The 17428-nt window shown below is 43.5% G+C and overlaps 1 protein-coding gene and 1 pseudogene across 1 annotated transcript; both read right to left on the bottom strand.

The window, feature by feature from the left end:
* Positions 1-2918: 2918 nt before the first annotated feature.
* Positions 2919-4395, bottom strand: LOC102758807 (annotated as a pseudogene).
* A 6713-nt stretch (positions 4396-11108) lies between these two features.
* Positions 11109-15130, bottom strand: RPUSD2 (RNA pseudouridylate synthase domain containing 2). The gene is given in 4 exon segments (XM_015557618.1): positions 11109-12036; positions 12946-13242; positions 14625-14920; positions 14923-15130. Coding segments are annotated over 4 exon segments (1536 nt in total). The 3' UTR covers positions 11109-11301.
* Positions 15131-17428: the final 2298 nt, after the last annotated feature.

The raw sequence follows: 17428 nt of genomic DNA on the forward strand, positions 1-17428 counted from the left end.
TCCTCTCTCTCTCTCTCTCTCTCTCTCTCTCTCTCTCTCTCTCTCTCTCTCTCTCTCTCTCTCTGACATTTGCAGATGCTGTCCTTACTTCTCTCAGGAGCAGGCACCCACTCACCAATACCTCTTTCCCATCTACCCCTGCCTGGCTGGCTCCTGCTCCTTCATCATCAAGCCTCCCCTAGTCCTGCAATCTAAAGCTTCCTCAGATTTCCTTTCAACTAGCCCATGTGTTCTCTCTTGCTTCAGGACCTTTGGTCCCCTTCTAGATGCTTCAGTAGTCCCTGGGTTTTCCCCAGCACTTGCCAGACAGTATTTAAATTGATCATTAGTGCTGCAGCCTCTAAAAACGGCATCATTTTTCTGAGTTTTGCCTGCTTCTTGCAGTGATAACTTCCTATAGAAAACTGATAGGCCGATCAATGTGCCGAGTCTCTACAAATAAAAAGTAAGTGGATTCTCTCCTCAAATGAAAATCTTCAGCTGTGGAAGTTCTAAAAAGACAAAGCACTGGAAGTATCTAGAGGTAAAAAAGAAAGGAGGGAGAGAGAGAGAGAGAGAGAGAGAGAGAGAAGAAAGGAGAGAGAGAAAGAGAGAGAGAGAGAGAGAGAAAATTTGAGTGAAAACTCGCTTTTCTATACCTCATTTCTGTACCTGTTTTTATGCTTAGTTCATTTGTGGTGTCTTTCATATGAATTGCAGTAAGACTTGCTCCAACAGTCCTTTTTTTTTTTTTTTTTTGCATTTATGGTCTCTTCATCTATGAGAACCATTTTACCTTTTTCTAAGAGAATCAAAAGAATCAACAACATACCAGATTATTTAAAAAGCCCCGGGGAGTGTGAGGGGAATACTTGAATTAGTAATGGAAAAAGCAATTTATAAACTAAGGCAATATGAGAGTTAGAGGCGCCATCTACTGGACAGCAGCAGCTATCTTATTTGCACAAGATAGTTCTATAGAAAGGGCTGCTAGGTTTGGAAAGATCTCCATTACCCTCCCAAATTTGTCAACAAACCGCAGCTCAAGGAAACCACTCTCCATCAACACCAGGGCTCTTCTCCCCACGTCCTATCCTGAACCACTGCAGGACCCCTCAACCTCTGGAAGGCCACTGGAGAAAAAAACATTGCAATCAAATGCATTACCAAGATACTGCAGCTCTCTTAACAAACACCCGGAAATAGTTCTTCATTATCCCAGTCCAGTTTCAGGAAGAAGACCCATTATGTTTGGAGAATGAGGAGCTCTGCTAAGAACTGTCCAGTATTTAGTTGATGATGGTCTGCAGCTGGGCAGGCCCTTAGGGCAGTGATGGCGAACCTTTTGAGCTCGGCGTGTCAGCATTTTGAAAAACCCTAACTTAACTCTGGTGCCGTGTCACATATAGAAATTTTTTGATATTTGCAACCATAGTAAAACAAGGATTTATATTTTTGATATTTACTTTATATATTTAAATGCCATTTAACAAAGAAAAATCAAACAAAAAAATGTGTTTGGGTGTCACCTCTGACACACGTGTCATAGGTTCGCCATCACTGCCTTAGGGTGTCAGAAGCCCTATATGACATAGCTCTGAAGGAAGAATTGAAATCAATGATTTTTATGTGTTTGTTTGTTTGTCTACAGTTTTATTTAATTCTTGCAAGAAAAACCCAGACTCCGCGCTGCAAGACTTGCAAAGATTGATTCTGAGAGGCAGGCAATGACAGAAGTGAGTTCAGTCTGTTTCTTACCATTAGTAAGTGTGGTCCCACTGGAGAACCAGCTCTGGGAAAACAGCCATGACAAGGCCTGGAGAGGTTCAAGAATGAATCCAGGCTTTCTTCTTTGAGTCTGCAAAACCAAACCGAAACATTTTTCTTTGCTCAATTCATTCCCTGAGCAGCATGCTATCATGTAAAAACATTCACCTTGCTAAAACAGCTTCTGGGAATGTCTACTGAGATAAAAATGAAATGATTTTTTTTTTCATATTGAAGACCAATAGAGCAAAAACTGGAATCTAGTTTGTAGTAACCTTGCTTAGGAAAGACAAAGTGAATAAACGCCAATAGGCTAGGGCAGTGGTCGGCAAACTGCGGCTCGCGAGCCACATGCGGCTCGTTGGTCCCTTGAGTGTGGCTCTTCCACAAAATACCGACTTCTGCGCATGGGCCACAAAGTTTCAATCTCACTGTACGTGCACGCCTGCACGTCATATTTTGTGGAAGAGCCACATTCAAGGGGCCAAAGAGCCGCATGTGGCTCTCGAGCCACAGTTTGTCGACCACTGGGCTAGGGGAAAAGGGGAATAACACTTCTGATATCCATGCTTTGTTTGCTGAGATAGCTATGGATAGTTAACAAGCAACAACCAATTACACCTTTCCTTCTCATCATTTTGAGGAGGAGCAATGCCCTACATTTTAAATGTCATAGTAATTTTTTTCATTTGAAATTTCCAGAATGAAGTAAAACTGGCTTAAACCCAACCCCATAGGGTGAAGTTAATGGATGAAGGCAAGGCCTGGGGGCATAATCTAATGATTCCATTGAGTTAGAAACAGAAGCAATAATTCCTTTTTTTATTGTGATACTATGAAGTAAGTTTTTCATATACCTCTTTGGACTAAATAAAATCCTTGACTCTTGAGTACTTTCCCCTCTCTGCCTTTCTCAAAGATGGTTATCTGAATGTTTTGACTTGTTTTTGTCAATTCTAGATCAGCTGCCCAGCCAGCGTGGCTCAATGGTTGAGCTCCGACTGATGAATCAGGAGGTCACCATTCGATTTCTGATCAGGGCACATGCCGGGGTTGCAGACTTAATCCCCAGTAAGGAGCCGTGCAGGAGGCAGCCAATCCATGATTCTCTCTCATCACTGTTGTTTCTATCTCCCTCTCCCTTCCTCTCTAAAAAAATCAGTAAAAACATATTAAAAAAATAAATCTGGAATTTTCCAGCCCATCTTGTGGAAGCTGTCCAACAAATATTCTGCATAACTGAATTGCGGCTTGGGTTCTTCATTGCCAGGATTCTCGGCGTTTTCTGCTTCTTCTGGAGGGAGGCATATATTCCAATAATTTATCAGTTTCCTTAGATTTGTTTCTAACCTTTCCATGTCACCACAAAATGAAATCGTCTCCATCAACAGTGTCAATGACTCCCAACTGTATATCGAGACTTTCCACTGGGGTAGTCAAGGACCTGAGGTCAGGGTGAACCTGCTCACAGAAGGCACAAACCTTGTAGAATGCACATTTTTAGAGAAGAGGGGTGCCGCCTGCCAAACACACTGTAAGAGCTGATCCATACAGTCAGGATCTGCTGGGTTGAAGGTCTGTTCTAGGTCAGTCTGTTCAGCTACCAACTCTACAAATTGCTGTATTCCTTTCACTGTTTATTAGCTTTTTAACCCAGATAGTATCTTCATGAAAAGGGCAAATTCTTCATGAGTCGCATCTTCTAGGACCTTTTTGGGTTCAGTTAGTATAAGTTCCTTTACTTCCTTTGTTAAGACTCCATCTGGTAAAGTCTTAAATTTTGTGGAAAAGATTATGATTGCTCATACTCTAAGAATGTCCTCTCCTTGAAGAATTAGGCTGAATAAGCCACCTAAAGTTCCTTTTGCATCCATCTTAAATAAAGTTAACAAGGCATGTTCACGAAGTTAAATTCTGCAGTCATCTGCAAAAGTCGTATTAGAATATCTGCCACTGGGGGAAGATTTTCTCTAGTGGCAAATTGAGGAAGCTCTTAACTGCTTGCCAGCAAATTGATACATCTTCATTCTCACAAAGGACTGTGCATTGATAGGAGAAGCAGCCAACTCTGAAAAATGCTTAAAGAAGTTTGATATAAACTGAGCTACTAATCTTTTTTCCTTGGCACCACCTTTTTTAAAAATATATATATTTTATTGATTTGTTACAGAGAGGAAGGGAGAGGGATAGTTAGAAACATCGATGAGAGAGAAACATCGATCAGCTGCCTCCTACACATCTCCTACTGGGGATGTGCCCACAACAAAGGTACATGCCCTTGACCCGAATCGAACCTGGGACCTTTCAGTCTGCAGGCAGACGCTCTAACCACTGAGCCAAACCGGTTAGGACCTTGGCACCACCTTTTACACCATCCAATATCACTTGATAGGTTTCCTTCCCCCATCCCTCCACCCTCAATCCTCACCCAAGGACATGCTTACTGATTTTAGAGAGAGAGAGAGATCAATTGGTTGCCTCCAGTACATGCCCAGATGGGGGATCGAACCCGAAACCTAGGTATGTACCCTGACCTGGAATCAACCTGCAACCTTTTGGTGTACGGGGTGATGCTCTAGCCAACTGAGCCGCCTGGCCCACGTGCTCTGTGCCATTGGCTAGGATGCCATAATCCTGGTAAACCTCTTCCAGTCAGAATGGTCAACAGGTCCTTGTCGTTGCAGTCCTCACCAGTGCCATCACTGCCTCTGATGAGCACATGAGCTGCCCTATTAAGCTTTCAGCTGCAGCCAGTCACTTTACCAGGCAATTCCTAATTGTTCTGATGTACTGAGTGATGATAAAAATGTTGCCGTTTTGAAAACATGAACAAGCTACAAATGAAAGGAAAAGAAGAGAGTATACAGAGTGTTTAGAGGAAAGGTAATATTATCTCTATTCTCAGAAGTCATGGGGAAAAAAATACACATACCTACTTTAAAAATCCACAAAAAAATAAAAAATTATTAAGCTAATAAATCAGCAAAGTTGCAGGATGTAAAATCAACACAAAATCAGTTGTAATCTGATACATTAGCAATGAACAATCCAAATATAAAATTAAGAAAACAATTCCATTTAAAATAGCATCAAAAAGAATAAAATATTTAGGAATAAATTTAACAAAGGAGGTATAACACATACACTGGAAATGACAAAACATTGCTAGAGGAAAATGGGACTACATCAAACTTAAAAACTTTTGTGTATCAAAGGGCATAATCAACAGAACAAAAAGAATGAGGATGGGAGAAAATATTTGCAAATCATATTTCTGTAAGGGTTGACATTCAGAACATGTAAAGAACATGGATGGAATTCAACAACAACAAAATCAAATAACTCTAGTAAAAAATGCACAAAGACTTGAATAGACATTTCTCTAAGATATACAAATGGCCTAGAAGCAAATGAAAAGATATTCAAGGTCACTAATCAAATCAAATCAAAACTATGATGAGATATTGCCTCACACACATTAGATCCCTACTATAAAAACAAAACAAAACAAAAACACAACCCCCCCCCCCCAGGAAATAATATGTTGGTGAGGATGTAGAGAAATTGGAAGCCTTGTGCATTGTTAGGATTATAAAATGATGCAGCTGCTATAGAAAACAGTGTGGAAATTTCCTCGAAAAATTACAAGTAGAACTATCACAGGATTCAGCAATCCATTTCTAGATATATACCCAAAAGAATTTAAAGTGGAATATTTAAGAGGTATTTGCACAGGCCTGGCCAGCGTGGCTCAATGGTTGGGCATTGACCTATGAACCAGGAGGTCATGGTTCGATTCCCGGTCAGGCCACATGCCCAGGTTGCGGGCTCAATCCTCAGTTGGAGGTGTGCAGGAGGCAGCTGAACAATGATTCTCTCTCATCATTGATGTTTCTCTTTCTCTCCCTCTTCCTTCCTCTCTGAAATGAATAAAAATATTTTTTAAAGGAAAGGGTGTATGGGAAATCCTATTTCTTAAATTAGAACTCATTTTTAAAATATATATATTTTATTGATTTTTTTACAGAGAGGAAGGGAGAGGGATAGAGTTAGAAACATCAATGAGGGAGAAACATCGATCAGCTGCCTCCTGCACACCTCCTACTGGGGATGTGCCCACAAGCAACCAAGGTACATGCCCTTGACCAGAATCAAACCTGGGACCTTTCAGTCCGCCAGCTGACGCTCTAGCCACTGAGCCAAACCGGTTAGGGCTAAAAAGTATTTTTTTAAAAAGAGGTATTTGCACACCCATGTTAACAGCAGCACTATTCACAATAACCAAGAGGTGGAAGCAACCTGTGTCCACAAATGGATGAAGGGATAAACAAGATGTGATATATACACACAATGGAGTATTATTCAGCATTAATAAATAAGGAATCCTGCCATGTTACAACATGGATGTACCTTGAGGACACTATGCTAAGTGAAATAAGCCAACCACAAAAAATTAAAGTGTATGATTCCACTTATATGAGGTATCCAAAGTAGTCAAATTCATAGAAACAGAAAGTAGAATGGTGGTTGCCAGGGCCTAGGGGCAGGAGAGGAAAGGGGAGTTGTAGAATTTCAGTCATGCAAGAGGAGAAAATTCTGGCGATGTTTCACAACAATGTGAATATACTCAACATTACTAAACTGTACATTTAAAAATGGCTAGAATGATAACATTTTTTTACCACAATAAAAAATTAAATTTAAAAAATCTCACCACCACCCTGGCTGGTGTGACTCAATTGGTTGGTGGTCATCCTGAGCACCAAAAGATTGCCGGTTCATTTCCTGATCAGGGCACATGCCCAGGTTGTGGGCTTGATCCCTGGTAGGGAGGGTGCAGGCGGCAGCCAATCAATCTCACATCGATGTTTTTCTTCTCTCTCTCTCTCTCTAAAAATCAATACAAACATTTTTTAAAGCATATTCATTTAATTTATGTATTTTTAAATCCTCACCCAAGGATATTTCTTCCATTGATTTTTAGAGAGTAAGGAGGGAGGGAGGGAGGGTTGGGGGGGAGAGCGAGAAAAACATCGATGTGAGACACATCAATTGGTTGCTTCCCACACACGCCCCAAGCCATGGCCGGGGATGGAACCTGCAACCGAGATATGTACCCTTGACTGGAATTGAACCCGACATTTTTAAAATATATTTTATTGATTTTTTACAGAGAGGGAGAGGGAGAGTCAGAAACATTCATGAGAGAGAAACATTGATCAGCTGCCTCCTGCACGCCCCCTACTGGGGATGTGCCCGCAACCAAGGTACATGCCCTTGACCGGAATCAAACCTGGGATCCCTCAGTCTGCAGGCCGAAGCTCTATCCGCTGAGCCAAACCGGTCAGGACGAACCCAAGACATTTTGGTGCACTGGCCAACGCTCTAACCACTGAGCACACCGGCCAAGACCAAATCGTATTTCTGATAAGGGGTTAATATTTAAAAATATAAGCCGAAACCGGTTTGACTCAGTGGATAGAGCGTCAGCCTGCAGACTGAAAGGTCCCAGGTTCAATTCCGGTCGATTCCGGTAGAGGGCATGTACTTTGGTTGCGGGCACATCCCCAACAGGAGGTGTGCAGGAGGCAGCTGATCGATGTTTCTCTCTCATCGATGTTTCTGGCTCTCTATCCCTCTTCCTTCCTCTCTGTAAAAAATCAATAAAATATATATTTTTAAAAAAACTAAAAAAATAAAAATATAAGGAAGTCAACTCTAGCAAAACAAACAAAACACCCAAATAAGCTGATTTAAAAGTGGGCAAAGGATTTAAATAGATGTTTCTCCACATAAGACATACAAATAACTAGGGTCAGAGAACTTTCAGGGTGGTGAACAAGAAGGCATCCAAATATACAGGGGGTGGCATACCCTGAGCAATATGGGGTCAGAAGCACCCGTGCTCAAGACCCTTCCAGACCTTATCCTATATATCTCTTCACCTGGCCATCGATTTGTATCCTTTAATATCCTTTGTATTAAATCAGTAAGCTAGCAAATAAACTATTTTCCTGAGTTCTGTGACCCATTCTAGTAAATGACTGAACCTGAGGAGAGGGTTGCGAGAATCTCTAGTTTATGGTTGGTCAGAAGCACAGGTGATAAGCTGAACTTAAGACTGGCAATGTAGGACTGACCCTCTCTCCAGGTAGACAGTGTCAGTATTGAGTTAAAACTATAGGTCACCTAGCTGTCTCAGAGAATTGCTTGGCGTAGGGAAACCACCACACGTTTGAAGTATAGAGTATTCTATGAGTAGTGAGTAAAGGAAAACAAGATGTTTTTAGGGATCTAACACAGTCAAACACATAGAAGCAGAGAGTAGAATATGATATCAGGGGCTGGGAGCAAGGGAAGTGGGGAATTGCTATTCAATAGGTATAAACTTTCAGTTATGCAAGATGATTACATTCTAGAGATCTGTTGTTCAACATTTGTGTTTATAGTTAACAATACTGTACTGTACACATAAAAGGGTATATCTCATGTGAAGTGTTATCACACAAAAAAGGAAATTAAAACTTTCATGAATGAAAGGACACTATCAATAAAATGTACAGAAAACCTATAAAATGGAAGAAAATATTTGCAAATCATATATCTATGGTCTCATATCCAAAATATATAAAGAACTCATAACTTAACAACAAAAGGGAAAACAACCTAATTCAAAAATGGGCAGTCCTAGCTGGTTTGGCTGTAGATAGAGTATCAGCCTGTAGACTGAGGGTCCCGGGCTCGATTCTGGTCAAGGGCACATACCTGGGTTGCAGGCTTTCAATCCCCAGTAGTGGGCATGCAGGATGCAGCCAACCAATGAGTCTCTCTCATCATTGATGTTTCTCTCTCTCTCTCCCTCCCCCTCTCCCTTCTTCTCTGAAATCAATAAAAATATATATTTTTAAAAAATGGGCAAAAAAGAGCCCTGGCCAATGTGGCCCAGTTGATTGAGCATCATCCCATATACCAAGAGGTCACTGGTTTGATTCCCGGTCAGGGCACATGTCCAGGTTTTAGGCTCAATCCCTGGAAGGGAGTGTGCAGGAGGCAGTCAATTGATGTTTCTTTCTCACATTGATCTTTGTTTTTCCCTCTCTCTTCCTCTCTCTCTAAAATCAATAAAAACATTTTTCAAATGGGCAAAAAACCTGAATAGACATTTCTCCAAAGATATATAAACGGCCAACAAGCACATGCAAAGATGCTAAACAGTATTAATCAATAGAGAAATGCAAATCAAACAAGATTAAGACTTCACTAGGTAAATGCAAATGAAACAAGATTGTAAGACTTCACTAGGCTAACTATAATTAGAACAACAGAAAATGAGAATTGGCCGAAACCGGTTTGGCTCAGTGGATAGAGCGTCGGCCTGCGGACTGAAAGGTCCCCGGTTCGATTCCGGTCAAGGGCATGTACCTGGGTTGCGCGCACATCTCCGGCGGGGGATGTGCAGGAGGCAGCTGATCGATGTTTCTCTCTCATCGATGTTTCTAACTCTCTATCTCTCTCCCTTTCTCTCTGTAAAAAATCAATAAAATATATTTAAAAAAAAAAAAAAGAAAATGAGAATTGGTGAGGATGTGGAGAAATTGGAAACCTGTGTTGTCGATGGGAATATAAAATGGCTCAGCCACTGTGGAAAAGTTTCATGACTCCTCAAAAACTTAAACATAGAATTACCATATACTCAGCAATTCTACTCCTTGGTACATACTAAAGAACGAACTAAAAATACAAATTCAACAAAAATTTGTACACAAATGTTCATAGCAGCACTATTCACAACAGCCAAAAGGTGGAAATAACCTAAATGTCCATTAACTGATGACATGTAGTGTACTCATACAATGGAATATTATTCAGCTATAAAAAGGATTGAGGTACAGATTCATACTATAAATTGGATGAGCCTTGAAAACATTATGCTAAGCAAAAGACATACACAAAAGATCTTTTATTGTATAATCCCATTTATTGTTTTATAATTTAAAAAAAGTTTTTATTAATTGCAGAGAGGAGGGGAAAGGGAGAAAAGAAAACATCAATGATGAGAATCATTGATCAGCTGCCCCACACTGGGGATCAAGCCTGCAACCTGGGCATGTGCCCTGACCAGGAATTGAACCATGACCTCCTGGTTCATAGGTTGATGATCAACCACTAAGCCACACTGGCTAGGCATATGATTCCATTTAAAATATTTATTTTATCAATTTTTTTACAGAGAGGAAGGGAGAGGGATAGTTGGAAACATCCATGAGAGAGAAACATTGATCAGCTGCCTCTTGCACACCCCCTACTGGGGATGTGCCCGCAACCAAGGTACATGCCCTTGACTGGAATTGAACCTGGGACCCTTGAATCCACAGGCTGACGCTCTATCCACTGAGCCAAACCGGTTAGGGAACGTATGATTCCATTTACATGAAGTGTCTAGAGTAGGCAAATCCATCGAGACAAAAAGTAGATTAATGGACCCTAGCCTATATAGCTCAGAGGATGGAATGTCAGCCTATGCACCGAAGGGTCACAGGTTCTATTCTGGTTAAGGGCATGTACCTGGGTAGCAGGTTCAATGCCCACCCTGGTCAGGGTACATGTGGGAGGCGATCAATGTGTCTCTCTCATATCCATGTTTCCCTCCCTCCCTTCCTTCTTACCCTCCCTCCCTCCCTCCCTTCCCTCCTTCCATCTCTCTGAAAAATCAACGGGAAAAATATTCTCAGGTGAGGATTAACAGGGAGAAAAAAGTAAATTAATGGTTACCAGTGGCTGGGAGGAAGGGGAAATGGGGAATGACTGCTTACTGGGTATGGGTTTCCTTTCGGGTGATGAAAATGTCTTGGAACTAGAAAAGGGTAATGGTTGCAAACACTGAATGTGCTAAATGCCACTAAATAGTATACAATTATGGTTAATTTTATGTCATGTGGAAAAAAAAAAGGCCCTGACCTGGTAGCTCAGTTGGTGTCTCAATACACCAAAGTTGCAGGTTCGATCCCATCAGGGCACATACAAGAATCAACCACTAAATATATAAATAAGCAGAACAACAAATTGATGGTTTTCTCTCTCCCCCTTCTTATCTCTCTTAAAAAAAGGAAGAAGCCCTAGCTGGTTTAGCTCATTGGATAGAGCACTGGTCTGCAGACTGAAGGATCCCAGATTCGATTCTGGTCACGGGCACACGCCTGGGTTGCAGGCTCAATCCCCAGTAGTGGGCGTGCAGGATGCAGCCAATCAATGAGTCTCTCATCATTGATGTTTCTTTCTCTCTCCCCCTTTCCCTTCTCCCTGAAGTCAATAAAAATATATATAAAGAAAAAAAGCAGTAAGAAAACCAGACTCACAAGGTATAAGGTATAAGCAAAAGGTATACATTTACAAACCAAAAAGTTCCCAAACTAGCTGGAGGTAGCAAGTATAAGCAGTTCCTTTAAGTGCCCAGCTTTACTCCTATAGAAACATTGAGTACCAGCTGAATGAGGTCAGTTCCTACTCCATGGCTTCTTCCAACCCAAGAAGTGATCCCGCCATAGGCCACAGCTCTCAGTCCTCTTGCCAGTCATCCTGTGCCCAGGTAGGCATGGGTGAAGAGTACTCAAAACCTGGCCCTTTATAGCGCAGGGCGTGCAGAAACATCACAAGGTCCTGGGGCAAGGGGTCCTGTCGCACCAGTCGGCACTCTGCACAGAGGGGGTCTATTTCTTGATTCACAACATCTGTTTCAGCTGCATCCCCTGGTGCCAGGGCCTGTGTGTCCAGATCCTGAGGGGCTGCCTCAAGTACTCCATCCATCTTTTGAGCAGATGCAGCCAAGTCTTCTAGGTGGTCCTTGCCCAGCTCTGAGGAGGGAGCTGTAGCATCTGTGAGTCCTGGGGACAGATCACCTTCACAGAGATCTAGCACGTCCAGGCTCTGTTTGGCTTGGTGTTCTGCAACCAGGTCCCGTAGCAGTTCCTCATCTGTCTTGGGAATGTGGCCACCTCGGCCCCGGGAGGGGCCCCAGGCCCCTGAGTTGTAGATGGGGTCATTAAGGATGGGGTGGCCCAGGAACTGGAGGTGGACTCGGATCTGGTGAGTGCGACCTGTGAGCGGCCGACACCGCACCACACTGGAGTGGCCGTTGTAGCTCAGTCTCTGGAACACTGTCTCACAGGGTTTGCCCCGAGTATCTACGCGGCACACCCCTACCTTGTAAGATACTACCAAGATGGGTTCCTTGCAGGTCACTTCCTCGGAGGGGAACTCCCCCTCTACCCGGCACACATATTCCTTTTCCAGCTACACAGGAGGGAAGAGGGAGAAAATCAGCACAAAGCCTAAACTCATGAAGCCCAGACCCACTGCAAGCGGTGAGGAATGCAACAGTGCCAGGCAGAAGAGGATGCAAACCCACCTCCACCATTTGCCAGTTTCAAGTTTTGAGTACATTACTTAGCCTCTTTAAATACTATTAACTTGTCTAGAAAAAGTAAGATTAGAAAAGCATTAGCCTCAAAGGGCTGTTATAAGGATTCAGTAAGTTAGGCTCTAACGTACTTGGTACTTAGTCTGATATACAGTAAGCACTCAAGAAATGTATCATAATCAGATCCAGAATTACAAGTCTCAAGACCACAATCAGTACCACTTAATTATTCTACCCAAGCCTCTTCTAATTTCATTCACAATCTTTCCACCAACGAGGCTCTCCCCAAAACCTTGAAAACCTTGCTCAGCCTGTTGGCACTGTAAAACTTCAAAAGTGCCCTGGCCGGTTTGGCTCAGTGGAAGGAGCGCGTCACCCTGCAGACTGAAGGGTCCCAGGTTCGATTCCGGTCAAGAGCATGTACCTTGGTTGCGGGCACATTCCCAGTGGGAGGTGTGCAGGAGGCAGCTGATTGATGTTTCTCTCTCATCGACGTTTCTAACTCTCTATCCCTCTCTCTTCCTCTCTGTAAAAAATCAATAAAATATATTTAAAAAAAAAAAAACCAAAAAACTTCAAAAGAGCTAACTATCAAGATAGGCAGTGTATGCCATCTCTAAAAATCCCTTGAAACATAAGAGATAATAACCTGTTTCGGGTACTTTAGGTGTTGACCTCCCTGAAGGCAGGAAGCCCACTTCAGATAGAAGTCAGTGTTGCCCTTTTGACACAGCATTTGTGAGCCCAGAAAGTGACGTGCGTGAAACAGAAGCCAGGCTCACCTGCCGGTCCCGAACTTGCTCATGTATCCTCTCTGAAACAGCTGCTGTCTTGGCAAACATGAGGACCCCCGAGGTAAGCCGGTCGAGCCGATGCAGTGGGTGTAGCTCCTTAAGTTGGTGCTCCTTGCCCAGGATGAAGATGACCGTGTTGTGCCGGAAGCGGCCACAGGGGTGGACAGGAATGGAAGAGGGCTTGTCTACCACCACCATGTCTTCACTCTCAGCCAGCAGGCGGATAGGCTCTGCTGTGACTGGTGGCTCATGCCTGTGCACTGTGTTCCGCAAGAAGTCATTGTCCTGTTGATGACACAGGCAATTGTTCAGCCCAGGGACTAGCCACCTATAATCAGTCAACCCCACACACAGCTTTCTCTTATTTATTGACACGAAAGAATGGTCAAAGTATATCCTTACACAAAAAGCGGTATGCACAGTGCATATTCATTTTGTAAAAATGCAGACAGCCAGCGGGCACTGAAAAAGAACTAGAAGGATAAGGCACAAAAAGGTTAATGGTACTGTCTCCAGGTGCTGAGATTATGGGTGGTTTTTTATTTTGCTTATTTGTATTTTCTCTACAATAACGTTATATCTAAAGATAATTTCACTGAACTTCTCTAAGCCTTAGTTTCCTTATCTATAACATGTGACAGCTAGACCAGACGCTTGCTTTTCAAAATTGGGATGGGAGAGAGGATTCAAGTCACTCATTCCCCAAATGTTGAGATCGCCTTGTCTCCCCTCACAACCTGGTGAGCCAGGGGTGTCTGGTACCTCTTAGCTGTGAAGGAATTTTAAAGAAGGGTCAAAAGCACTGGGCTAGACAGCTCTAGCCTTTATCCCAGACAGTTCACAATTCTATCACCTTAGTCTCTATAACAAATAATTTAAGTAGTTATAACAGCACAGGCTCTGGAGGTGACACTGTTGCCTTACCTCTGTGAGGTTTACCTTAATTTGGTTTCCTCACAGGTAAAATGAGGTGGCCAATACCTACCCCACAAGGCGGTCGATAAAAATTAAATGTTATTAACCCCTTCCCCGGCAGAAACGTGTATACACGTTTTCACAAAATGTTCTTTTTTCAGTCGTCGACGAGTATACTCGTCTAAAAACTTTACCTTCAAAAACCAGCTACATACGTACCATTCTAAATAATTTCATCTAGAAACTTTCTGAGGAAATACTATTCTTAACCACAAAAATGGGAAGAAAAAATAATTACAAACTGTTTTCATAACCAGCATCAAAAATACTATATAGAACCAAAATAAAAAAATTAGTCTGAAAAAGAAACGTTTTTAACAAAAAAATTATTGGGGAAGGGGTTAAAGTTCTCAAAATGCCTAACTCTGTGCCCAGTAAGGAGACATAAATGATAGCCTCTACTGTACTATTTGTACAGAGATCCACAATGCAAAATAGAACGTGACCAATGTCCGTGCCAGCGGCACAGACTGCACAAGAATTCCAACTTATAAGCTTTGGGAACAAGAAAACAGTGTCTTTGAAGCACTGAGGCTACGTGCGGCGATGGGGTGGGAGGAGAGGGCTTTGAGACTGTTTCAAGTGAAAATGAGAAAACCTCGGAATTACCCCGATTTTACTCCAGTCCCTATGGCCACTAACTCAGGGAAAAAAATCCCTGCCCCCTTCCGACCGGCCCATCAGGACTCCACCTTGAGCACGATGCTGAGGTCTTGGACCGGCTCCTCGTTGAGGCGCAGGCGCCCCGCTCGGACCGCGGCCTCGTAGTAGGCCAAGGGCTGGGCTCGGAACTCGGTACTGAAGACGTGCAGCAAGCTGCGGCCCACCCAGCGGCCTTTGCAGTAGGTTCGGAAGTCAAAGTAATAGGGCCGCACTTTGCGCAGGCCGCCCTCGAAGTAGTAGCTGGTCTCTGCAAAGTGCTCATCGCCGAAGCTCACCCCTGCCCGCCGCTTCTTCGGGGGCGGCACGACGCGCTCCCCGGGCGCGTGCCCGGGCCCGGCGCTGCAGCCGGGGCCTGCTCCTCGCTCCCCGCCACCTGCTTCCCTACCCCCGGGGCCAACTCCACTCCCGGGGCTGCCGGTTCCGGGGACCCTGGGGGTCGCTCGTCCCTGGCGTCGCCGTCCGCGTCTCCGTTTAGTTGAGCCGGAGCCCTCCGCTCGCTCGCCGCCTCCGCCCCGGTGGAGAGCGTGTCCGCCATCCGGCCTCCGCGGCCACCCCAAGTCCTGGCAAGGCTGCGGCACGGGAGGCTCAAACTCCGCGGCACGAGACCCCGGAGCCACCTGCAGCCGCCCAGTCTCATAACCACGTGGGCGCCACTGCTGGGTCGCGACCTGAAGACGTCACTCAGCACCAGCCAATCAACGAGGCCCAGTGCGAGGCGGGGACAGCGAAGGGAGGAAGTGAGTTGAATGACTGGCGTGGCGAGTTGAGAGGAAGATTCACCAAAAGCATTGAATTCATGTAGATATACTCAAAGTTCCTTGGGTATGGAAAAGCTCCTGAAAGGAACATAGTGAAAACAAACAGGCTTTAAAACAAAACGGAGCGCCGAAACCGGTTTGGCTCAGTGGATAGAGCGTCGGCCTGCGGAATGAAGGGTCCCAGGTTCGATTCCGGTCAAGGGCATGTACCTGGGTTGCGGGCACATCCCCAGTGGGAGATGTGCAGGAGGCAGCTGATCGATGTTTCTCTCTCATCGATGTTTCTAGCTCTCTATCTCTCTACCTTCCTCTCTGTAAAAAATCAATAAAATATATTAAAAAAAACACACAAAACGGAGCGCTGAATTCCGAACATGCTAAGCATATCTAAGCATTGTGTTGCATGCTTTCAAAGAATGGAGCTCTTCCCAGCGTCCCTTGCATCTTGCACATTGGTGTATCCTCTGGGCTCTATCGGGCAGGCAAAGCCTTTGGTACCCGAGGCACACAGCAGAGGAAGCAAGCATCGTGTCTGACAAGATAGAATTGGAGGCATCTGATTTGGGGACTCGCAGGGGCGGAGGTGCTTGTGCCCAGTTCCTAGTCAGCAGTGCCAGCGGCAGTGGCAGTGTGGTGTTATTGTATTTATATACCACATCCTCGTTATATCCTCGTTATCCACTCACCTATGGGTAAACACTTAGGTTGCTTCCATATCATAGCTACTGTAAATAGCCAAGTTTGTTTGGTGAGCAGGAAATCAGAGAAAAGGACATAAGTGGGTCGAGAGACCCTGGAGTAGTTTTGTTTTTCTTTATCTTTATTGCCGAACGTATTATACATGTCCCCTGTTTCCCCCCATTGACCCCTTCCCCCCCACTCCCGCCCCCTCCTCAGGCCTTCACCCCACTATTGTCTGTGTCTCCTATCTCCTAGAGCAGCAGTTCTCAACCTGTGAGTCATGACCCCTTTGGCAGTCGAACGACCCTTTCACAGGGGTCGCGTGTGGTGCATGCTTTCATGTCTCTGGATATATGTGTATTTTGTTTCTCAGTTTGTATTATTCATTCGATTCCACATATAATGAGGTCATTGTAATATATGTCTTACTCCGACTGGCTTATTTCACTCAGCATAATTCTCTCCAGGTCCCTCTGAAATCCCTCTTTTTTACAGCTGTATAGTATTCCATTGGGTAAGTGTACCACAGCTTTTTTATCCACTCATCTATTGATGGGCACTTAGGCTGTTTCCAGATCTTAGCTATTGTAAATAATGGTGCTATGAAATAGGGGTAGGTATTTTCTTTCTGATTGGTATTTCAAGCTTCTTAGATATATTCCTAGAAGTGGGATCACTGGGTAAAATGGCAGTTCCATTTTTAATTTTTTTTGGAAACTCCGCCTGTTTTCGCCTAGAAGTGGGATCACTGGGTAAAATGGCAGTTCCATTTTTAATTTTTTTTGGAAACTCTGCCTGTTTTCCATTCCCACCAGCAGAACATTGAAAAAAATGTAGTAGGGTTCCTTTTTCTCCACATCCTTGCTAGCACTTGTTTGTTGATATATTGATGGACATTCTAGCAGGTCATTTTAATCATACTCAATGGGCAAAAACTAAAACCATTTCCCCTAAGAACAGAAACAAGACAGAGTTTCACCACTTTTATTCAACATAATATTGGAAGTCCTAGCTATAACAATCAGACAAGAAGAAAAAATAAAAGACATCCATTAGGTTGCTTCCATATCATAGCTACTGTAAATAGCCAAGTTTGTTTGGTGAGCAGGAAATCAGAGAAAAGGACATAAGTGGGTCGAGAGACCCTGGAGTAGTTTTGTTTCAAAAAACTAGATTTAGTAAATGAATTCAACAGTGTAGCAGGATACAAAATGAATACTCAGATAGCAATGGTATTTTTATTCACCAATAATGAACTCTCAGAAATAAAATTTTAAAAAACAATCCCATTTACCATTGTAACAAAAAAAGTAAGATACTTAGGAATAAACTTAACCAAGGAGGTAAAAGACCAGTACTCGGGAAAATTACAGAACGCTGAAAAAAGAGATAGC

This window comes from Myotis davidii, unplaced genomic scaffold, assembly GCF_000327345.1.
Source record: "Myotis davidii unplaced genomic scaffold, ASM32734v1 scaffold46, whole genome shotgun sequence".
Taxonomy (NCBI): Eukaryota; Metazoa; Chordata; class Mammalia; order Chiroptera; family Vespertilionidae; genus Myotis; species Myotis davidii.